The following is a 24,353-nucleotide window of genomic DNA, read 5'->3' as shown; positions in this document are numbered from 1 at the left end:
ACACACCAAAAAACCCAAAATACTCAAAGAACATCCCCAAAAACCCCAAATCCAAAAGGAACCCCAGGGACCCCAAATTCCCTCCCAGCCCCCCAAGGACCCCCGAAACCCCCCCAAATTTCCCTCCCCAAATCCCCAAATCCCCCCAGGACCCCCAAATTCCCCCCTTTATTCCCCTCCCCAGCCCTCAGGACCCCCAGCTTCCCCCTCAATTCCCTCTCTGGGGTCCCCCCAAGCCCCCAGACCCCCAATTTCCCCCCCGATTTCCCCCCAATTTTCTTCCCAAAGCTCCCAGACCCCAAATTTCCCCCCTCAATTTTCCCCCCATTTCCCCCCGAAACCCCCAGACCCCAATTTCCCCCCCGATTTCCCCATTTCCCCCAAAGCCCCCAGACCCAAATTTCCCCCCCAATTTTCCCCCCAGACCCCTGATTTCCCCCCAATTTCCCCCCCAGAAGCCCCCAGACCCCCATTTCCCCCCCAGACCCCCCATTTCCCCCCCATTTCCCCCCAAGCCCCCAGACCCACCCGAGCGGCTCAGGCCGGGCCCCTCGGCCTTGACCTTGCTGGCGTCGTGGGCGGGGTCAACCTTGACCCGGATGGGGCTGCTGGGCGTGGCCTGGGGGAGGGGGGGGGACAGAGGGGTCAGGGACCCCCCAGAGACCCCCCAGACCCCTGAGAGATCCCTGAGACCCCTGAGAGATCCCTGAGACCACCCTGAGACCCCAAAACCACCCAGACCACACTGAGACCCCACAGAGACCCCCGAGAGACCCCACAGAGACCCAGAGACCCCCTGAGATCCCCTTGACCCGGATGGGGCTGCTGGGGGTGGCCTGAGGGGGACAGCGGGGTCAGGGACCCCCGAGACCCCACAGAGACCCAGAGACCCCCGAGAGCACCCAGAGACCCCCGAGACCCCCGAGAGACCCCAGAGACCCTGAGAGACCTCACAGAGACCCCCGAGAGACTCCCAAGACCATCCTGAGACCACCCTGAGACCACCCTGAGATCCCCTTGACCCGGATGGGGCTGCTGGGCGTGGCCTGGGGAGGGGGGACAGAGGGGTCAGGGACCCCCGAGACCCCCGAGAGACCCCAGAGACCCCCCAGAGACCCCAGAGAGACCCCAGAGACCCCCAAGAGACCCTGAGACCACCCTGAGACCCCACAGAGACCCCAGAGAGACCCTGAGACCATCCTGACCACACTGTGACCACCCCAAGACCACCCTGAGACCCCCAAGAGACCCCACAGAGACCCCTGAGACCATCCTGAACCCCCACAGAGACCCCCAAGAGACCCCTGAGAGACCCCCAAGACCATCCTGAGACCCCCAAGAGACCCCACAGAGACCCAGAGACCACCCTGAAGCCCCCAGACCCCACTGAATGCCCCCAGCCCCACCTGGCCAGCGAACAGCCCCACAATGGGGTGGGGTCCAACCACCCCAATGCCCCCAAAGCCCCTGAACTCCCCGAAGCCCCCAGACCCCATTTAACACCCCCAGACCCCATTAACCCCCTCAGCCCCAGTGAACAGCACCACAATGGGGTGGGACCCCCTGACCCCAATGCCCCCAAACCCCCTGAACCCCCTGAGCCCCCCAAAGCCCCCAGACCCCATTTAACACCCCCAGACCCCATTAACCCCTTCAGCCCCACCTGGCGCAAACAGCACCACAATGGGGTGGAACCCACTGACCCAAATCCTCCTAAACCCCCCAAACCCCCTGAATCCCCCGAAGCCCCCAGACCCCATTTAACACCCCCAGCCCCCATTTAAGCCCCCAGCCCCACCTGGCCAGCGAACAGCACCATGATGGTGTGGAACCCAATACCCCCAAATCCTCCTAAATCCCCTGAACACCCTGAGCCCCGCGAAGCCCCCAGACCCCATTTAAGCCCCCAGACCCCATTTAAGCCCCCAGCCCCCATTTAAGCCCCCAGCCCCACCTGGCCAGCGAACAGCACCATGATGGTGTGCAGCCCCGCCCCCTTGGGCGTGTACTTGACCGTGAAGGTGTCGTTGTCGTTCCTGATGATGTCGAAGTCCAGGTCGGCCTCGGCCGGGCCCACCACGCCCGGGGCGCATTTGATGCCGATGCTGACGTCACCTGGAGGGGGGCGGGGCAGGGGGAGGGGTCAGGGGACCCCCCCCAAAAAAAAACCCCAAACCCAAAATCTGCAGGTACCCCCTGGGAGCCCCAGCAAAAGCACACAGGACTGCAGCAGGATCCCAAAAGTGGCCCCAAACCTTCAAAATCCAGCCCAAAACCCAGCCCAAAATCCCCCCCGAAATCCCCAAAATCTGCCCCAAAATCCACCCCAAAATCCCCAAAATCCACCCCAAAATCCACCTCAAACCCTCCAAAATCCACCCCAAAATCCACCCCCAAATCCACTTTAAGCGCCCCCACATTCCTGCAGAGGACCCCAAATACCCCCCAGACCCCCCCAAACCCCCTTAAATTCCCCCCCAAACTCTCCCCAAATCCCTCCCAGACCCCCCCCAAGCCCCCCCCAAATCCCCCCAAAACCCCCCCCAGACACCCCAAAATTTTCCCCCAATGCCCCCCAAATCCCTCCCAGACCCACCCAAACCCCCCCCAAGACCCCTCCCAAACCCCCCCTAAATCTTTCTCCAGACCCCTCCAAATCCCCCTTAAACCCCCCCAAATCCCCCCAAGACCCCCTCCAGAGCCCCCCAAATCCCCCTTAAACCCCCCAAACCCCTCCCAGATCCCCCAAAACCCCCAAGACCCCCCCAAATCCCCCTCAAACCCCTCCTGACCCCCTTAAACCCCCCAAATCCCTCCCAGACCCACCCAAACCCCCCTTAAATCCCCCTCCAGAGCCCCCCAAATCCCTCCAAACCCCCCCCAAGCCCACCCTGGACTCCCCCAAAATCCCTCACAGGCCCCCCCAAATTGCCCCAAAACCCTCCCAGACCCCTCCCAAATCCCCCCAAGACCCCCCCAAACCCCTCCCAAACCCCCTTAAATCCCTCCCAGACCCCCAAAACCCCCCCAAATCCCCCCCAAACCCCTCCAAAATCCCTGCCAAACCCCCCGCAAACCCCCCCCTACAGAGCCCCCCAAACCCCTCCCAGACCCCCCAAATCCCCCTTAAACCCCCCCAAATCCCTCCCCTGACCCCTCCAAATTCCCCTCCAGAGCCCCCCAAATCCCCCTAAAATCCCTCCCCGAGCCCCCCAAATCCCCCTTAAATGGCCCCCAAATCCCCCCAAACCCTTCCCAGACCCCCCAAAATCCCCCCCAAACCCCTCCCAGACCCCCCAAACCCCCCTTAAATCCATCCCAGACCCCCAAAACTCCCCCAAATCCCCCCAAACCCCTCCCAAACCCCCCAAACCCCCCCAAACCCGCCTTAAATCCCTCCCAGACCCCCCAAACCCCCCCAAACCCCCTCAAATCCGCCCCAAATCCCTCCCAAACCCCCCCAAGACCCCCCCAAATCCCCCCCAACCCCCTCCAAACCCCTCCCAGACCCCCCCAAATCCCCCTTAAACCCCCCAATCTCTCCCAAACCCCTCCCAAATCCCCCCCGATCCCTCCCAGACCCCCAAAACCCCCCCAAATCCCTCACAGGCCCCCCCCCAAATCCCCCTCAAACCCCTCCCATACCCTCCCAAATCACCCCCAAACCCCCCTTAAATCCCTCCCAAACCCCTCCCAGACCCCCACAAACCCCCCCAAAACCCCCCCAGACCTCCCCAATCCCCCCAAATTCCCCCCAAACCCCTCCCAGACCCCCCCAAATCCCCCAAATCCCTCACAGGCCCCCCCAAATCCCCCAAATCCCCCCCAAATCCCCCCCAAACCCCTTCCAAACCCCCCAACCCCTCCCAAACCCCTCCCAAATCCCCCCAAACCCCTCCCAAACCCCTCCCAGACCCCTCCCAGACCCCCCCCAGACCCCCAAATCCCCCCCAAATCCCCCCAGCTGACCCTGCCGGCCTCGGTGCAGTCCACAGTGAAGAACGTCGGCTCCAGCGCCTTTAACCCCGTCTTGGCCACGCCGGGCCCGAACACCTTCACCTTGTGGGGGTGGCTGCCGGCCCCCACCCCCACCTGCGGGGCCCAGCGGGGTCAGGGGGGCCCCAAATTCCCCCCCGAAACCGGGGACCCCCCCCGGAACCGGGACCCCCCCCAGAACCCAGAACTCCTCCAAAAACCTCCAAAATTGGGGTCGAAAACAGCAAAAAATGGAGGTTTAGGATCCCCAAAACTGAGTCTGGGAATCCAAAAAATCCCATTGTTGGGGCTCCCCCTCACCCCAAAAGGATTTTTTTTAAATTATTCTCCCCAGGGCACCATAAAATCCTAATTTTTGGGTTTTTTTTGGCCATTTCTTCCCTCCTACCCTCACAAAATCCCAATTTTTGGGGTATTTACCCCCTAAAATCCCAATTTTTCGGGCCATTTCTTCCCCTCCAAGCCTCCCCAAAATCCCAATATTTGTGATTTTTTGGTCCATTTCTCCTCCAACACCCCAATTTTTGGGCCATTTACCCCCCCAAAATCCCAATTTTTGGTCCATTTCCCCCCCCCCAAAAATCCCAATTTTTGGGCCATTTAACCCCCCCCCCAAAAATCCCAATTTTTGAGGTATTTACCCCCTAAAATCCCAATTTTGGGGCCATTTCTCCCCCCAAAAAATCCCAATTTTTGAGACATCTTTCCCCCTAAAATTCCAATTTTGGGGCCATTTCTCCCCTAAAATCCCAATTTTTGAGACATTTATCCCCCCAAAATCCCATTTTTTGAGCCATTTATTCCCCCAAAACCCCAATTTTTGAGGTATTTAACCCCCCCAAAATCCCAATTTTGGGCCATTTCTCCCCCTAAAATCCCAATTTTTGGTCAATTTCTCCCCCCAAAAAATCCCAATTTTTGAGTATTTAGCCCCCCAAAATCCCAATTTTTTTGGTTTTTTTGCTCCATTCCCCCCCCCCAAAATCCCAATTTTTGAGACATTTTTCCCCCTAAAATCCCAATTTTTGGGGCATTTCCCCCCCTAAAATCCCAATTTTTGAGGCATTTAACCCCCCAAAAATCCAAATTTTTGAGGTATTTACCCCCCTAAAATCCCAATTTTTTGGGGTTTGTTTTGCTCCATTCGCCCCCAATCCCAATTTTTGGGGTTTTTTGTCCATTCCCCCCCAAAATCCCAATTTTTGGGCCATTAACCCCCCAAAAATCCCAATTTTTGAGGTATTTACCCCCCTAAAATCCCAATTTTTGAAGCATTTATCCCCCCCAAAATCCCAATTTTTGAGGTATTTACCCCCCCTAAAATCCCAATTTTGGGGCCATTTCTCCCCCTAAAATCCAATTTTTGAAGCATTTATCCCCCCAAAAAATCCCAAGTTTTGGTCCATTTCTCCCCCCAAAAAATCCCAACTTTGAGGTATTTACCCCCCTAAAATCCCAATTTTGGGGGTTGTTTTTGCTCCATTTACCCCCCCAAAAATCCCATTTTTGAGCCATTTATTCCCCCAAAACCCCAATTTTTGCTCCATTTACCCCCCCAAACCCCCCTTTTTTTTCTGGTTTTTTTTCCCTCCACCCCCCCCCCACCCCAATATTTGTTTTTTTTTTCCTCCCCACCCAATTTTGGGGTTCCTCACCCGGAAGGGGCTCTGGGGGATGTTGACTCCCCCCCAGGCCAGCATGGCCGTGTGTTTCTGCGCCTTCCTGGGTGTGTAGCAGCAGCTGAAGGTGCCGTTCCCATTGTCCTTCACCGCCACGTCCACGGGGTTCCCCTCTGCGTCCTGGGCAGCCCCCCAAAAAAATGAGAAAGAAATGAATAAATGGGGCTCAGGAGCCCCAAAATCCGCCCCAAAATCCCCACAAAAATCCCCCAAAATTCCCCCTAAAATCCCCCCAAAAATCAGCCCAAAATCAGCCCTAAAACCCCCCTAAAATCCCCCCAAAATCTGCCCCAAATCAGCCCAAAATCCGCCCCAAAATCCCCAAAATCCTCAATCTCCAAAAATTCTCCAAAATTCCCCTAAAATCCCCCTCAAAATCCCCCTAAAATCCCCCCTAAAATACCCCCAAAATCTGCCCCAAAATCCCCCCAAAAATCCACCCCAAAATCCCCCTAAAATCCCCCGAAAATCCCCCCTAAATCCTCCCTAAAATCCCCCCTAAATCCCCCCCAAATCCTCCCAAAATCACCCCAAAATCCCCCCCAAAATCCCCACCAAAATCCCCCCCTAAATCCCCCCTAAAATCCCCTGAAAATTCCCCCAAAATCCCCCCCAAATCCTCCCTAAAATCCCCCCTAAATCCCCCCAAATTTCCCCCAAAATCCCCCCTAAAATCCCCCCCTAAAATCCCCTCAAAATCCCCCCCAAAATCCCCCTAAAATCCCCCCAAAATCCACCCCAAAATCCCCCCAAAAATCCACCCCAAAATCCCCCTAAAATCCCCCGAAAATCCCCCCTAAATCCTCCCTAAAATCCCCCCTAAATCCCCCCCAAATCCTCCCAAAATCACCCCAAAATCCCCCTCAAATCACCCCAAAATACCCCCAAAATCAGCCCAAAATCCCCCTAAAATCCCCCCAAAATCCCCCAAATCCACCCCAAATCCCCCCTAAAATCCGCCCAAAATCCACCCCAAAATCCCCCAAATTCAGCCCCAGCCCAGCTGTGCCAAAATCACCCCAAAATCAGCCCAAAATCGGCCCAAAATCTGGCCCCAAAATCCCTCCCAAAATGCCTGAAATGTCCCAAAATCCCTCTCAAACCTCCCAAAAACTCCCCAAAAATCCCCAAAAATTCCCAAAATTCCCAAATAATTCCCAAAAAATCCCCAAAATGCCCCAAATCCCCACCTGCATGTGCACTTTGAGGCTGCCCTTCCCTCCAAGCCCCTCCCAAAACTGCCCCCGAAATCTCCCCCAAAACTGCCCCGAAATGCCCCAAAATCCCTCCAAACCTCCCAAAAACTTCCCAAAAATCCAAAAAAATCCCAAAAAATCCCAAAATCCCCTAAAATTCCAAAATAATTCCCAATAATCCCCACCTGCATCTGCACTTTGAGGCTGCCCTTCCCTCCAAACCTCTCCCAAAACTGCCCGAAATCTCCTCCAAAACTGCCCCGAAATGCCTGAAATGCCCCAAAATCCCTCTCAAACTGCCACAAAATTCCCAAATTATTCCCAAAAAAATCCCCAAAATCCCAAAAAATCCCCAAAATCCCCCAATAATCCCCACCTGCATCTGCACTTTGAGGTTTCCCCTTCCACCACAAACCCCCAAAACTCCCCACGAGATGCCCCAAAATCCCTCTCAAACCTCCCAAAAACTCCCCAAAAATCCCCCCAAAAATCCCAAAAAATCCCAAAAAATCCCAAAAATCCCAAAAAATCCCCAAAAAATCCCAAATAATTCCCAAATCCCCACCTGCATGTGCACTTTGAGGCTGCCCTTCCCTCCAACCCCTCCCAAAACTGCCCCGAAATGCCCAAAATCCCTCTCAAACCTCCCAAAAACTCCCCAAAAATCCCCCAAAAAATCCCAAAAAATCTCCAAAAAAATCCCAAAAAATCCCAAAAAATCCCAAAAAAATCCCCAAAATTCCAAAAATTCCCAAATAATTCCCAAATCCCCACCTGCATGTACACTTGAGGCTGCCCTTGCCCCCGTGCCGCGCGTCCACGCTGAACTCGGCCGCTTTGTTCAGCACCACCCCCGAGGGCTCCAGCCCCGGGCCCTGCGCCTTCACCTGGGGAAATTCGGGGAAATTTGGGGGAATTTGGGGCAATTTGGGGGAATTTGGGGGAATTTGGGGGAAATTCTGGAGTTTCAGGGCAATTCGGGAGGGATTTGGGGGAAATTCGGGTGGAAGTTCGGGGGAAATTGAGGGGAAAATTGCGGGGATTTGGGAAAATTGCGGGGATTTGGGGGAGTTCAGGTGGAATTTGGGGGAAATTTGGGAGAATTGAGGGGGATTTGGGGAAGTTTGGGGGAATTTGGGGGAATTCAGGTGGAATTTGGGGGAAATTGAGGGGAAATTTGGGGGAAATTCAGGTGGAATTCAGAGGAAATTTGAGGGAATTCAGGGAGATTTGGGGGAATTCAGGGGGAATTTGGGAGAATTGGGGAAAATTCAGGTGGAATTTGGGGGAAATTCAGGTGGAATTTAGAGGGAATTCATGGAGATTTGGGGAAATTCAGGTGGAATTTGGGAGAAATTGAGGGGAAATTTGGGGGAATTTAGAGGAAAATTCAAGTGGAATTTAGAGGAAATTCAGGGAGATTTGGGGAAATTCAGGTGGAATTTGGGGGAAATTCAGGGGAAATTTGGGCGAATTTGGGAAAATTGAGGGGGATTTGGGGAAGTTTGGGGGAATTTGGGCGAAATTCAGGTGGAATTTAGAGGAGATTTGAGGAAATTCAGGTGGAATTTGGGGGAAATTGAGGGGAAACTTGGGAGGATTTGGGGAAGTTTGGGGGAATTTGGGGGAATTCAGGTGGAATTTAGAGGAAATTTGGGAAAATTCAGGTGGAATTGGGGGAAATTGAGGGGAAATTTGGGAAAATTGAGGGGGAATTTGGGGGAAATTCAGGTGGAATTCAGAGGAAATTTGAGGGAATTCAGGGAGATTTGGGGAAATTTGGGGGATTTGGGGGAATTTAGGGCAGGATTTGGGGGCATTTGAGGCAGGAATTTGGGTGGGGATTTTGGGGCAGGATTTTGAGGGATTTCAGGAGATTTGAGGCAGGATTTTGGGGCATTTCAAGGGGGATTTGGGGCAGGATTTTGGGGCATTTCAGGGGGTATTTCAGGGGATTTGGGGCAGGATTTTGGGGCAGGATTTCAGGGGATTTGGGGCAGGATTTGGGGGATTTCTAGGGGATTTGGGCCAGGATTTCAGGGGGTATTTAAGGTGATTTTGGGGCAAGGATTTGGGGCAGGATTTCAGGGGATTTGGGGCAGGAATTCAGGGGGTATTTTAGGGGATTTGGGGCAGGATTTGGGGCAGAATTTCAGGGGATTTGGGGCAGGATTTTGGGGCAAGATTTCAGGGGGTATTTCAGGTGATTTTGGGCAGGATTTTGGGGTATTTTGGGCAGGTTTCTGAGGTGACCCCCACCTTCTCAGGGAAGCTGTCATTGCTCTGGGGCCTGATGTCAGCCATGAAGGGGCTGCCCTTGATGTCGGTGCCGTCGCAGAGCACGTGCACCGCGTAGAGCCCCGGCTCCTGCGGCCAATAGCGCACCCGGCCCGAGCCGTCGCCGCCGTCCTCGCACTCCAGACGGGCCTGGGAGGGGCCTTCCACGGAGAAACCTGGGGAGGAACCCAGAATCCAAAATGGAACCCGAAATCCAGCATGGGACCCAAGATCCATCATGGAACCCGAAATCCATCATGGAACCCGAAATCCATCATGGGACCCAAAATCCATCATGGAACCCTGGGAGAGGAGGAACCATGGATTGGAACCCAAAATCCATCATGGAACCCAAAATCCATCATGGAACCCAAAATCCATCATGGGACCCGAAATCCAACATGGGACCCTGGGAGAGGAGGAACCAGAGATTGGGAATCCAAAATCCATCATGGAACCCGAAATCCATCATGGAACCCGAAATCCATCATGGAACCCGAAATCCATCATGGGACCCTGGGAAAGGAGGAACCATGGATTGGAACCCAAAATTCATCATGGGACCCGAAATCCATCATGGGACCCAAAATCCATCATGGGACCCGAAATCCATCATGGAACCTGTCCTGACACTACAGGTGGGTCTGGGAGGGACCTTCCATGGAGAAACCTGGGGAGGAACCCAAAATCCATCATGGGACCCGAAATCCATCATGGGACCCAAAATCCAACATGGAACCCTGATTTATGGTGAAAAACATGGGATTGGGACCCAAAATCCATCATGGAACCCTGGGAGAGGAGGAACCATGGATTGGAACCCAAAATCCATCATGGAACCCAAAATCCAACATGGAACCCAAAATCCATCATGGAACCCGAAATCCATCATGGGACCCAAGATCCATCATGGGACCCAAAATCCAACATGGAACCCGAAATCCATCATGGGACCCAAAATCCATCAGGGAACCCGAAATCCATCATGGGACCCGAAATCCATCATGGAACCCAAAATCCAACATGGAACCCTGATTTATGGTGAAAAACATGGGATTGGAACCCAAAATCCATTATGGGACCCAAGATCCATCATGGGACCCGAAATCCATCATGGGACCTGTCCTGATACTACACGTGAGACTGGGAGGGACCTTCCATGGAGAAACCTGGGGAGGAACCCAGAATCCAAAATGGAACCCGAAATCCATCATGGGACCCAAGATCCATCATGGGACCCAAAATCCACCATGGAACCCAAAATCCAACATGGGACCCAAAATCCAACATGGGACCCGAAATCCATCATGGGACCCAAAATCCATCATGGAACCCAAAATCCAACATGGAACCCAAAATCCAAAATGGAACCCAAAATCCAACATGGAACCCAAGATCCATCATGGAACCCAAAATCCATCATGGAACCCAAAATCCATCATGGAACCCGAAATCCATCACGGGACCCAAAATCCATCATGGAACCTGTCCTGACACTCCAGGTGAGACTGGGAGGGACCCTTCACTGAGAAACCTGGGGAGGAACCGGGATTGAGACCCAAAATCCAAAATCAGGGATGGAAACATAAATTGGGACCCGAAATCCATCATGGGACCCAAAATCCATCATGGAACCTTGGTGGGAGAAAAAACCAGGGATTGGGACCTCAAAATCCAAAATCAGTGATGGAAAATGCAAATGCACGGAGAAACCTGGGGAGAAACCAGGATTGGAACCCAAAATCCATCATGGGACCCAAAATCCATCATGGAACCCTGGGAGAGGAGGAACCAGAGATTGGGAACCCAAAATCCATCATGGAACCTGTCCTGATACTACAGGTGAGACTGGGAGGGACCTTCCATGGAGAAACCTGGGGAGGAACCGGGATTGGGACCCAAAATCCATCATGGAAACCTGGTAGGGGAGGAACCAGAGATTGGGACCTCAAAATCCAAAATCAGTGATGGAAAATGCAAATGCACGGAGAAACCTGGGGAGAAACTGGGATTGGAACCCAAAATCCATCATGGGACCCAAAATCCATCATGGAACCCAAAATCCATCATGGAACCTGTCCTGGCATTCCAGGTGGGTCTGGGAGGGACCTTCCATGGAGAAACCTGGGGAGGAACTGGGATGGGAACCCAAAATCCAAAACGGAACCCAAAATCCATCATGGAACCCAAAATCCATCATGGAACCCTGGGAGAGGAGGAACCATGGATTGGAACCCAAAATCCATCATGGAACCCAAAATCCATCATGGAACCCAAAATCCATCATGGGACCCGAAATCCAACATGGGACCCGAAATCCAACATGGGACCCAAGATCCATCATGGAACCCTGGGAGAGGAGGAACCATGGATTGGAACCCAAAATCCATCATGGAACCCAAAATCCATCATGGAACCCGAAATCCAACATGGAACCCAAAATCCATCATGGGACCCAAGATCCATCATGGAACCCTGGGAAAGGAGGAACCATGGATTGGAACCCAAAATCCATCATGGAACCCAAAATCCATCATGGAACCCTGGGAGAGGAGGAACCATGGATTGGAACCCAAAATTCATCATGGGACCCGAAATCCATCATGGGACCCAAAATCCATCATGGGACCCGAAATCCATCATGGAACCTGTCCTGACACTACAGGTGGGTCTGGGAGGGACCTTCCACGGAGAAACCTGGGGAGGAACCCAAAATCCATCATGGGACCCAAAATCCAACATGGAACCCGAAATCCATCATGGGACCCAAGATCCATCATGGGACCCAAAATCCATCATGGAACCCGAAATCCATCATGGGACCCAAGATCCATCATGGGACCCAAAATCCATCATGGAACCCAAAATCCATCATGGAACCCGAAATCCATCATGGAACCCTGATTTATGGTGAAAAACATGGGATTGGGACCCAAAATCCATCATGGAAACCGAAATCCATCATGGGACCCAAAATCCATCATGGAACCCTGGGAGAGGAGGAACCATGGATTGGGACCAAAATCTATCAGGGAACCAAAAATCCAAAATGAAATCCAAAATCCATCATGGAACCTGTCCTGATACTACAGGTGAGCCTGGGATGGACCCTTCACTGAGAAAGCTGGGGAGGAACCCAAAATCCAAAATGGAACCCAAAATCCATCATGGAACCCAAAATCCATCATGGAACCTGTCCTGGCATTCCAGGTGGGTCTGGGAGGGACCTTCCATGGAGAAACCTGGGGAGGAACCAGGATTGGAACCCAAAATTCATCATGGAACCTGAAATCCATCATGGAACCCAAAATCCATCATGGGACCCAAAATCCAACATGGGAGTCTTGGTGGGGGAAAAAAACCAGGGATTGGAACCTGAAATCCATCATGGAACCTGTCCTGACACTCCAGACAGGCCTGGGATGGACCCTCCATAGAGAAACCTGGGGAGGAACCGGGATTGGAACCCAAAATCCAAAATCAGGGATGGAAACACAGATTGGGAACCCAAAATCCATCATGGAACCTTGGTGGGGGAACAAAAACAGGGATTGGAACCCAAAATCCAAAATCAGTGATGGGAACACAGATTGGGACCCAAAATCCATCATGGAAACCTGGGGTGGAGGAGAAACAAGGTAGGAAACCCAAAATCCAAAATCGGAGATGGGAAACCCCAAATTCACCGAGAAACTTGGGGAGAAACAGGGATTGGAACCCAAAATCCATCATGGAACCCAAAATCCATCATGGAACCCTGGGGTGGAGAGAAAAACCTGAGATTGGGGACAGGAACCCCAAAATCAGCAATGGGAACCCTGGAATTGGAGATGGGAACCCTGGGGAGAACGAGGATTGGGGGTGAGAAACCCAAAACCCCAAAACTGGTGATGGGAACCCCAAAATTGGTGATGGAAACCCCAAAATTGGTGATGGGAACCCCAAAACTGGTGATGGGAAACCCAAAATTGGTGATGGGAAACCCAAAATCCTCTTCAAAATCCAAAATCCTCCCCCAAACCCTCCCAAACTTCCCTGAAATGCCCCCAAAATCCCAAATACTCCCAAACCTCTGTGAAATCCCCCAAAATCCTCTCTGAAATCCAAAATCCCTCCCAAACCTCCCTGAAATCCCCAAAATCCCCCCCAAAATCCCAAATCCTCTGCCAAACCTTCCCAAACCTCCCTGAAATTCCCCAAATCCTCTCCCAAACCTCCCTGAAATCCCCAAAAATCCTCCAAAATCCCCTCCAAAACCCCAAATCCTCCCAAACCTCCCAAAAATCCCCCAAAATCCTCCCCAAAACCCCAAACCCCCCCAGTCCCTCCCCTGTCCCCACTCTCACCGAGTGTCCCCACGTCGTCCCCGATGGCCTCCACCATGAAATCCGCGGCTTTGCCGGCCACGCCCCCCTCCAGGCCCGGCCCCCAGGCCCTGACCCGGGGGGCGCCACCCTCGGGGGCCACCGTCACCTCAAAGGGGCTGGGGACACCATCCAGGGGTCAGGGACACCCCGAAAACAGCCCCAAAAACCCCAAAAACGGCACCAAAAACCCCAAAAACGGCACCAAAAACCCCAAAAACCACCCATGGTCACCAATGGTCATCAATGGTTATCAATGGTCACCCATGGTCACCCAGTGCCGCCCTCGGGGGCCACTGTCACCTCAAAGGGGCTGGGGACACCATCCAGGGGTCAGGGACACCCCGAAACAGCCCCAAAAAACCCCAAAAACGGCCCCGAAAACCCCAAAAACCACCCATGGTCACCAATGGTCATCAATGGTCACCCATGGTCACCCATGGTCACCCAGTGTCCCCAGTCCCTCCCAGTACCCAAACTGGGGGTGCCACCCTCGGGGGCCACCGTCACCTCAAAGGGGCTGGGGACACCATCCAGGGGTCAGGGACACCCCAAAAACAGCACCAAAAACCCCAAAAACGGCCCCGAAAACCCCAAAAACCACCCATGGTCACCAATGGTCATCAATGGTCATCAATGGTCACCCATGGTCACCCATGGTCACCCAGTGTCCCCAGTCCCTTCCAGTACCCAAACTGGGGGTGCCACCCTCGGGGGCCACCGTCACCTCAAAGGGGCTGGGGACACCACAGACATGTCAGGGATACCCCAAAAACGGCACCAAAAACCCCAAAAATGGCCCCGAAAACCCCAAAAACCACCCATGGTCACCAATGGTCATCAATGGTCATCAATGGTCATCAATGGCCACCCAGTGTCCCCAGTGCCACCCTTGGGGACCACCGTCACCTCAAAGGGGCTGGGGACACCATCCAGGGGTCAGGGACACCCCGAAAACGGCACCAAAAACCCCAAAAATGGCCCCGAAAACCCCAAAAACCACCCATGGTCACCCATGGTCATCAATGGTCACCCATGGTCACCCATGGTCACCCAGTGTCCCCAGTGCCACCCTCGGGGGCCACCGTCACCTCAAAGGGGCTGGGGACACCACGGACATGTCAGGGATACCCCAAAAACGGCACCAAAAACCCCAAAAATGGCCCCGAAAACCCCAAAAACCACCCATGGTCACCAATGGTCATCAATGGTCACCCATGGTCACCCAGTGCCACCCTCGGGGGCCACCGTCACCTCAAAGGGGCTGGGGACACCATCCAGGGGTCAGGGACACCCCCAAAACCCCAAAACCAGAGCCAAAAATGGCCCCAAAAACCCCAAAAACGGCCCTAAAAACGCCCCAAAAACCACCCATGGTCACCCATGGTCACCAATGGTCACCAATGGTCATCAATGGTCATCAATGGTCACCAATGGTCACCCATGGTCATCAATGGTCATCAATGGTCACCCATGGTCACCCAGTGCCACCCTCGAGGGCCACTGTCACCTCAAAGGGGCTGGGGACACCATCCAGGGGTCAGGGATACCCCAAAAACCCCAAAACCAGAGCCAAAAACAGCCCCAAAAACCCCAAAAACCACCCATGGTCACCCATGGTCATCAATGGTCACCCATGGTCACCCAGTGCCACCCTCAGGGGCCACTGTCACCTCAAAGGGGCTGGGGACACCATCCAGGGGTCAGGGACACCCCAAAAACCCCAGAAACAGCCCCAAAAACGGCCCCGAAAACCCCAAAAATGGCCCCAGAAACCCTAAATGGGCACCAATGGTCTCCCAGTCCAAACCAGTCCAAACCAGTGCCCTCAAACCCTCCCAGTCCATCCCAGTCCCTGCCAATTTCTCCCAGTCCATCCCAGTCCCCCTTAAATCCCCTCCCAGTCCCCCCCCAGTCCCTCCCAGTCTGTCCCAGTCCATCCCAGTTCCCTCCCAGTCCCGCCCAGTGCTCCCAGTTCCTTCCCAATCCCATCCCAGTCACTCCCAGTTTGTCCCAGTCTCATCCCAGTGCCCCTTAAATCCCATTCCAGTCCCCCCCAGTCCCTCCCAGTATCCCTCAATCCTCTCCCAGTCCCTCCCAGTCCCTCTCAATTCCCTCCCAGTCCCTCCCAATCCCATCCCAGTCCCTCCCAGTCCCCTCCAGTTCCATCCCAGTCCCTCCCAGTCCCTCTCAATCCCCTCCCAGTCCCTCCCAGTTTGTCCCAGTTTGTCCCAGTTCCATCCCAATCCCCTCCCAGTCCCTCTCAATCCCATCCCAGTCCGTCCCAGTGCCCCTTGAATCCCTTCCCAGTCTCTCCCAGTCCCTCCCAATCCCTCCCAGTTTGTCCCAGTCCCTCCCAGTCCCCTCCAGTTCCCTCCCAGTGCCCTCCCAGTGCTCCCAGTCCATCCCAGTTTGTCCCAGAGCCCCTTAAATCCCCTCCCAGTTCCTCCCCAGTCCCTCCCAGTGCTCCCAGTTTGTCCCAGTTTCTCCCAGTCCCTCCCAGTGCCCCTTAAATCCCCTCCCAATCCCCTCAATCCCTCCCAGTCCCTCCCAGTTTGTCCCAATCCCTCCCAGTCCCTCCCAGTTTGTCCCAGTTTGTCCCAGTTTGTCCCAGTTTGTCCCAATCCCTCCCAGTCCCCCCCAATTCCCTCCCAGTCCATCCCAGTCCCTCCCAATCCCATCCCAGTCCCCTCCAGTTCCCTCCCAGTGCTCTCCCAGTCTGTCCCAGTCCTTCCCAGTATCCCTCAATTCCCTCCCAGTCCCTCCCAGTCCCTCCCAGTTTGTCCCAGTCCCTCCCAGTCCCTCCCAATCCCTCCCAGTCCATCCCAGTTCCCCCCAATCCCCTCCCAGTTTCTCCCAGTCCCCCCCAATCCCTCCCAGTCCCTCCCAGTTTGTCCCAGTCTCTCCCAGTCCCTCCCAATCCCATCCCAGTCCCTCCCAGTTTGTCCCAGTCCCTCCCAGTCCCTCCCAGTCCCTCCGAGTCCCTCCCAGTTTGTCCCAGTCCCTCCCAGTTTGTCCCAGTTTGTCCCAGTTTGTCCCAGTTTGTCCCAGTTTGTCCCAGTACCTGCGGGGCACCTGCTGCCCTCCCCAGGTCACGGTCACCGTGTAATTCCCGGGCACGGTGGGGAAATACTCGAACCCAAAGGTTCCATCCCCCAAATCCTTCTGCTTGACGGCCTCCAGACCCTCTGGGAGGGGAGAAAAAAACGGGATCAGCCCCATAGAAAATGCCAGAATTCACAAAAAAATGGGAATTCACAAAAAAAAACCCCAAAAATCCTAAAAAAAAACATGAAAAAAAACCCCCAAAAATGCCCCAAAAAATGGGATCACCCCAAACCCCAAATCCTTCTGCTTGACGGCCTCCAGACCCTCTGGGAGGGGAGGAAAAAATGGGATCAGCCCCATAGAAAATTCCAGAATTCCCAAAAAAACCCCAAAATCCAAAAAAAACCCCAAAATCCAAAAAAACCCCCGAAATCCCAAAAAAAACCACACAAAAAAAGCCCCAAAATCCCCCAAAAAACGGGATCACCCCAAACCCCAAATCCTTCTGCTCCAGGGCCTCAAAAATCCCCCCAAAACCCCCAAACCCCCTCCCCAAATTTCAGGGACCCCTCCCCAAATTCCAGGCCCTCCCCCCCCCAGCCTCACTGGGTCCCTCCCCAAGTCCCAAATCCTCCTCAAACCCCCCCAAACCCCCCCAAAACTCCCCCAAAACTGCCCCAAAACCCCCTCCAGCCCCTTCCCCAAATCTCAGGGACCCTTCCCCAATTCCCGGGACCCCTCCCCAATTTCTGGGACCCCTCCCCAAATTCAGGGACCCCTCCCAAAATTCGGCCCCCCCAGACTCACTGGGTCCCTCCCTAGGGCCCAAAATCCTCCTCAAATCTCCCCCAAAACTCCCCCAAAACCCCTTCCCAACACTCAGGGACCCCTCCCCAAAACTCAAGGACCCCTCCCCAAACTCAGGGACCCCTCCCCAATTTCTGGGACCCTCCCCAGACTCACTGGGTCCCTCCCCAAGTCCCAAATCCTCCTCAAACCCCCCCAAAACTCCCCCAAAACCCCCTCCAACCCCTTCCCCAAAACTCAGGGACCCTTCCCCAAATTCCGGGACCCCTCCCCAAATTCCGGCCCCCCCCCCAGACTCACTGGGTCCCTTGGGTGGGGACAAGAACTGTCCCCAAAACCCCTCAAATCCCCCCAAAATCCCTTAATACCCCCCAAAATCCCCTCCAGCCCCTTCCCCAACACTCAGGGACCTCTCCCCAAACCCCGGAACCCCTCCCCAAATTCAGGGACCCCTCCCCAATTTCCGGCTCCCCCAGACTCACTGGGTCCCTCCCTAGGGCCCAAAATCCTCCTCAAATCCCCCCAAAACCCCCTCAAATCTCCCCCAAAACTCCCCTAAAACCCCTTCCCCAAAACTCAGAGACCCCTCCCCAAACCCAGGGACCCCTCCCCAACACTCAGAGACCCCTCCCCAATTTCCAGGCCCTCCCCCCCCAAACTCACTGGGTCCCTCCCCAAGTCCCAAATCCCCCTCAATTCCCCCCCGAACCCCCTCAATAACCCCTCAAAACCCTTCAATAACCCCTCCAGCCCCCTCCCCATAACTCAGGGACCCCTCCCCAATTTCTGGGACCCCTCCCCAACACTCAGGGACCCCTTCCCATATTCGGGCTCCCCCCAGACTCACTGGGTCGCTCGTCAGGTCCCCAAAACCCCCTCAAAACTCCCCCAAAACCCCCTCAATCTCCCCCAAAACTCCCCCAAAACCCCCTCCAAGCCCTTCCCCAAATTCAGGGACCCCTCCCCAACACTCAGGGACCCCTCCCCAATTTCCAGGACCCCCCCCGGACTCACTGGGTCCCTTGGGAGGGGACAAAGGCTGTCCCCAGGTCCCTAAATCCCCCCAAACCCCCTCAAATCTCCCCCAAAACTCCCACCAGACCCTTCTCTGAAACCCAGGGACCCCTCTCCATAACTCAGGGACCCCTCCCCAATTTCCAGCCCACCCCCAGACTCACTGGGTCCCTTGTCAAGTCCCAAATCCCCCTCAAATCTCCCCCAAAACTCCCCCAAAACCCCTTCCCAACACTCAGGGACCCTTCCCCAATTTCCGGGACCCCTCCCCATAACTCAGGGACCCCTCCCCAATTTCCAGGCCCTCCCCCAGCCTCACTGGGTCCCTTGTCAGGTCCCCAAACCCCCTCAAACCCCCCCAAAACTCCCCCAAAACTCCCCCAAAACCCCCTCCAGCCCCTTCCCCGAAACTCAGGGACCCCTCCCCAAACCCTGGAACCCCTCCCCAATTTTGGTCCCTCCCCAAGTCCCCAATCCCCCTCAAATCCCCCCAAATCCCCTCAAATCCCCCCCAAAACCCCCTCCAGCCCCTTCCCCAATTCCCGGGACCCCTCCCCATAACTCAGGGACCCCTCCCCAATTTCCACCCCCCCCCCCGGACTCACTGGGTCCCTTGGGAGGGGACAAAGGCTGTCCCCAGGTCCCTAAATCCCCCCAAACCCCCTCAAATCTCCCCCAAAACTCCCACCAGACCCTTCCCCAACACTCAGAGACCCCTCCCCAATTTCCAGGACCCCCCCGGACTCACTGGGTCCCTTGACGGTGACCTTGAGCTCTCCGCTGCCGCCACCCTTGGTGTGCACCTTGAAGTCGGCGCCCTCGTGCACGCGGAGCCCCTTGGGCTGCAGCCCCCGGCCCTCGGCCCGCACGGCCCCGGGGCTGCAGGCTGGGACACAGAGAGAGAGAGGGGGGGATCAGCAGCACCCCAAAACTGCCCCGGGGACATGGGGGGAAAGGGAAATAAACGGGAAAGGGGGAAAATCATGGGGAGAGGGGAAAAACACCCAGGGAAAAGCCAAAAACTCACGGGGAAAGAGGAAAAAACCCCGGGGAAAGAGGAAAAAATCACGGGGAAAGAGGAAAAAAATCATGGGGAAAAGAGGGAAAAAATCATGGGGGAAAGGCAAAAAAACACCCGGGGAAAGAGGAAAAAACCTCGGGGAAAGAGGGAAAATCATGGGGGAGGAGGGAAAAATCATGGGGAAAGAGGGAAAATCATGGGGGAAGAGGAAAAAAAACCCCGGGGAAAGAGGAAAAAATCACGGGAAAGAGGACAAAAAACACCCAGGGAAAAGCCAAAAACTCACAGGGAAAGAGCAAAAAAACCACCTGGGGAAAAGCCAAAAAATCACGGGGGAAAGCCTGAAAAAAACACCCGGGGAAAGAGGAAAAAATCACAGGGAAAGAGGAAAAAAATCACGGGGAAAGAGGAAAAAAATCATGGGGAAAAGAGGGAAAAATCATGGGGAAGAGGGAAAAATCATGGGGGAGAGGGAAAAATCATGGGGGAGAGGGAAAAATCAGGGGGAAAGAGGAAAAAATCACGGCGGAAAGAGGAAAAAATCATGGGGGAAAGAGGAAAAAATCACAGGGAAAGAGGGAAAAAAACACCCGGGGAAACCCAAAAAAACCTTGGGGAAAGAGGGAAAAATCACGGGGGAAGAGGGAAAATCATGGGGGAAAGGCAAAAAAACACCCAGGGAAAAGCCAAAAACTCACGGGGAAAGAGGAAAAAACCCCGGGGAAAGAGGAAAAAATCACGGGGAAAGAGGAAAAAAATCATGGGGGAAAGGCAAAAAAACACGGGGAAAGAGGGAAAAACACCCAGGGAAAAGCCAAAAACTCACGGGGAAAGAAGAAAAAATCATGGGGGAAAAGCCAAAAAATCACAAGAAAGAGCAAAAAAAAACACCCAGGGAAAAGCCAAAAACTCACGGGGGAAACCCAAAAAATCATGGGGGAAAAGCCAAAAAAACACCCAGAAAAAGCCAAAAAAACCTCGGGGAAAGAGGGAAAAATCACAGGGGAAAGGCAAAAAATCATGGGGGAAAGAGGAAAAAATCACGGGGAAAGAGGAAAAAATCATGGGGAAAGCCAAAAAAAAACACCCGTGGAAAGAGGAAAAAATCACAGGGGAAAGAGGGAAAAATCACGGGAAAGAGGGAAAAATCGTGGGGAAAGAGGGAAAATCATGGGGGAAGAGGAAAAAAAAACCCCGGGGAAAGAGGAAAAATCACGGGAAAGAGGAAAAAATCATGGGAAAGAGGACAAAAAACACCCAGGGAAAAGCCAAAAACTCACAGGGAAAGAGCAAAAAAAACACCTGGGGAAAAGCCAAAAAATCACGGGGGAAAGCCTGAAAAAACACCCGGGGAAAGAGGAAAAAATCACGGGGGAAAGAGGAAAAAAATCACGGGAAAGAGGGAAAAATCATGGGGGGAAGAGGGAAAAATCATGGGGGAAGAGGGGAAAATCATGGGGGAAGAGGGAAAAAATCATGGGGGAAAGAGGGAAAAAACACCCAGGGAAAAGCCAAAAAGACCTCGGGGAAAGAGGAAAAAATCATGGGGAAAGAGGGAAAATCATGGGGGAAGAGGAAAAAATAACGGGGGAAAGGCAAAAAATCATGGGGGAAAGAGGGAAAAATCATGGGGGAAAGGCAAAAAAACACCCAGGGAAAAGCCAAAAAAACCTCAGGGAAAGAGGAAAAAATCACGGGGGAAAGGCAAAAAAACACCCAGGGAAAGAGGGAAAAATCACAGGGGAAAGAGGGGAAAAATCACAGGGGAAAGGCAAAAAATCACGGGGGAAAGAGATAAAAAAACACCCAGGGAAAAGCCAAAAAGACCTCGGGGAAAGAGGAAAAAATCACAGGGGAAAGAGGGAAAAAACCATGGGGAAAAAATCACAGGGGAAGCAAAAAAAAACACCCAGGGAAAGAGGGAAAAAATCATGGGGGAAAGGCAAAAAAAACACCCGGGGAAACCCAAAAAACCTCGGGGAAAGAGGAAAAAATCACGGGGAAAGAGGGAAAAAACCTTGGGGAAAGAGGAAAAAATCATGGGGGAAAGAGGGAAAAATCACGGGGGAAAGCCAAAAAAAACCTCGGGGAAACCCAAAAAAACCTCGGGGAAAGAGGGAAAAATCACAGGAAAGAGGAAAAAATCATGGGGAAAGAGGGAAAAAATCATGGGGGAAAGGCAAAAAATCATGGGGGAAAGGCAAAAAAACACCTGGGGGAAAGCCAAAAAAACCTCGGGGAAACCCAAAAAAAACCTCGGGGAAAGACCAAAAAATCATGGGGAAAGAGGGAAAATCATGGGGGAAGAGGGAAAAATCATGGGGGAAAGGCAAAAAAACACCCGGGGAAAAAGGAAAAAATCATGGGGAAAGAGGAAAAAATCATGGGGAAAGAGGGAAAAATCATGGGGAAAGAGGGAAAAATCACAGGGGAAGAGGAAAAAACCATGGGGGAAGAGGGAAAATCACGGGGGGAAAGGCAAAAAAACACCCGGGGAAAGAGGGAAAAATCACGGGAGAAGAGGAAAAAAAACACCCAGGGAAAAGCCAAAAAATCACGGGGAAAAGCCTGAAAAAAACACCCAGGAAAAGCCAAAAAAACCTCGGGGAAAACCCAAAAAAACTCACGGGGAAAAGCCAAAAAACCCCGGGGAAAGAGGAAAAAACCACGGGGAAAACCCAAAAAACCCCCGGGGAAAGATCAAAAGAAACCAGGGAAAAAGCCCAAAAAACCTTGGGGAAAGAGCAAAAAATCACGGGGAAAGAGCAAAAAAACACCCAGGGAAAAGCCCAAAAAACCCCGAGAAAATATCCAAAATTCCCCCGGGGAAAGACCAAAAAAAAAACATGGGGAAAAACACCAAAAACACCCCCTGGACCAGGGAGCCCAAGGAAACCCCCGGGAAAGACCAAAAAATCAGAGGGAAAACCCAAAAAAACACCCGGGAAAAAGCCCAAAAAACCTTGAGGAAATCCCCAAAAAAACCCCAGGAAAAAGCCCAAAAAAATCCCCAGAAATTCTCAGGAAATCCCCAAAACAATTCCCCGGGAAAATCCCAAATTTGGGGTTTTGGGGACCCCCCCCGCCCATCCCCCTCCACCCCCCAGGCCCCCCCCCTCACCGTCAGTGGGGTCCCCACGAGAACCCGGGCGGAGCTTGAGGGACAGACGGACAGAGAGGGACAGACAGAGGGACAGACGGACAGAGAGGGACAGACAGAGGGACAGACAGAGGGACAGACAGAGGGACAAAGGGACAGAGAGGGACAGAAGGACAGAGAGGGACAGACAGAGGGACAGAGGGACAGAGAGGGACAGACAGACGGACAGGGAGGGACAGACAGAGGGACAGAGGGACAGAGAGGGACAGGGAGGGACAGAGAGAGGGACAGAGAGGGACAGACAGAGGGACAGAGAGGGACAGACGGACAGAGAGGGACAGAGGGACAGAGAGGGACAGACAGAGGGACAGAGAGGGACAGACGGACAGAGAGGGACAGAGGGACAGAGGGACAGGGAGGGACAGAGAGGGACAGACAGAGGGACAGACGGACAGGGAGGGACAGACAGAGGGACAGGGAGGGACAGAGAGGGACAGACGGACAGAGAGGGACAGACAGAGGGACAGAGGGACAGAGAGGGACAGGGAGGGACAGAGAGAGGGACAGAGAGGGACAGACAGAGGGACAGACAGAGGGACAGAGGGACAGGGAGGGACAGGGGGACAGAGGGACAGACAGAGGGACAGGGAGGGACAGACAGAGGGACAGAGGGACAGAGAGGGACAGACGGACAGGGAGGGACAGACAGAGGGACAGAGGGACAGGGAGGGACAGAGGGACAGAGGGACATAAGGAAAAGGAGGGGACAGACAGACACAGGGACAGAGGGCACAGAGGGACAGACGGACAGGGAGGGACAGAGGGACAGAGGGACAGGGAGGGACAGACGGACAGACAGACAGAGAGAGAGGACAGGGAGGGACAGACGGACGGGGAGAGAGGGCACAGAGGGACAGAGGGACAGACAGAGGGACAGACAGACGGACAGAGAGGGGACAGAGGGACAGAGGGACAGGGAGGGACAGAGGGACAGAGGGACAGACGGACAGGGAGAGAGGGCACAGAGGGACAGAGGGACACAGGGACAGAGGGACAGACAGAGGGACAGAGAGGGCACAGAGGGACAGACGGACAGACAGATGGACAGGGAGGGACACAGGGACAGAGGGACAGAGGGACAGACAGATGGACAGAGAGGGGACAGACGGACAGGGAGGGACAGAGGGACACAGGGACAGAGGGACAGAGAGGGCACAGAGGGACAGAAGGACAGACAGACAGGGAGAGAGGGCACAGAGGGACAGACGGACGGATGGGGAGAGAGAGAAAAGCAAAGTCATGGGGGGAGGGGTCTCGAGACCCCCCCCCCCCCAAAAGCAGCGACAGCCCCGGAACCCCCCAGGAAAGGGAGAGAGAGCCCAAAATGGGGAGGGGGCACTGAGACCCCCAGATTGGGGGGGTGGAATCAGAGCACAGAGACCCCCAAATTTGGGGACACCAAAAAACCCAGAACCCCCAAATTTGGGGGGGCACAAATATCCCAAATTTGGGGTGATTAGAGGACAGAGACCCCCAAACTGGGAGGGTGGAATCAGAGGACAGAGACCCCCAAATTTGGGAACACCAAGAAAAACCAAAACCCCCAAATTTGAGGACACCAAAAAAACCCAGAACCCCCCAAATTTGGGGTGATCAGAGGACAGAGACCCCCAAATTTGGGGATGGGAACAGAGAGACCCCCAAATTGGGGGGTTTGAAGGACAGAGACCCCCAAATGTGGGGGAGATCAGAGGACAGAGACCCCCAAATTTGGGAACACCAAAACCCCCAAAAACCCCCAAAATTTGGGGACACCAAAAAACCCAGAACCCCCCAAATTTGGGGTGATTA

At 54.1% G+C, this 24,353-nt stretch overlaps 1 protein-coding gene across 1 annotated transcript in view; it reads right to left on the bottom strand.

Moving 5' to 3' along the window:
* FLNA (filamin A) overlaps positions 1–24,353 on the bottom strand; it is a 62,750-nt gene that overhangs the window by 19,787 nt on the left and 18,610 nt on the right. Inside the window, 11 exon segments of the mRNA XM_071420417.1 lie at positions 529–619; positions 1,955–2,115; position 3,646; positions 3,970–4,092; positions 5,652–5,795; positions 7,248–7,258; positions 7,656–7,758; positions 9,131–9,324; positions 13,495–13,631; positions 16,577–16,700; positions 19,130–19,267. Of these exon segments, the coding sequence (XP_071276518.1) occupies positions 529–619; positions 1,955–2,115; position 3,646; positions 3,970–4,092; positions 5,652–5,795; positions 7,248–7,258; positions 7,656–7,758; positions 9,131–9,324; positions 13,495–13,631; positions 16,577–16,700; positions 19,130–19,267 (1,227 nt within the window).

Source organism: Agelaius tricolor, unplaced genomic scaffold (genome assembly GCF_023055355.1).
Source record: "Agelaius tricolor isolate 1412-34295 unplaced genomic scaffold, bAgeTri1.0.p SCAF_139, whole genome shotgun sequence".
Lineage (NCBI taxonomy): Eukaryota > Metazoa > Chordata > Aves > Passeriformes > Icteridae > Agelaius > Agelaius tricolor.
The sequence above is the reverse complement of the archived record's forward strand: the minus strand, read 5'-3'. Positions and strand labels throughout refer to the sequence as shown.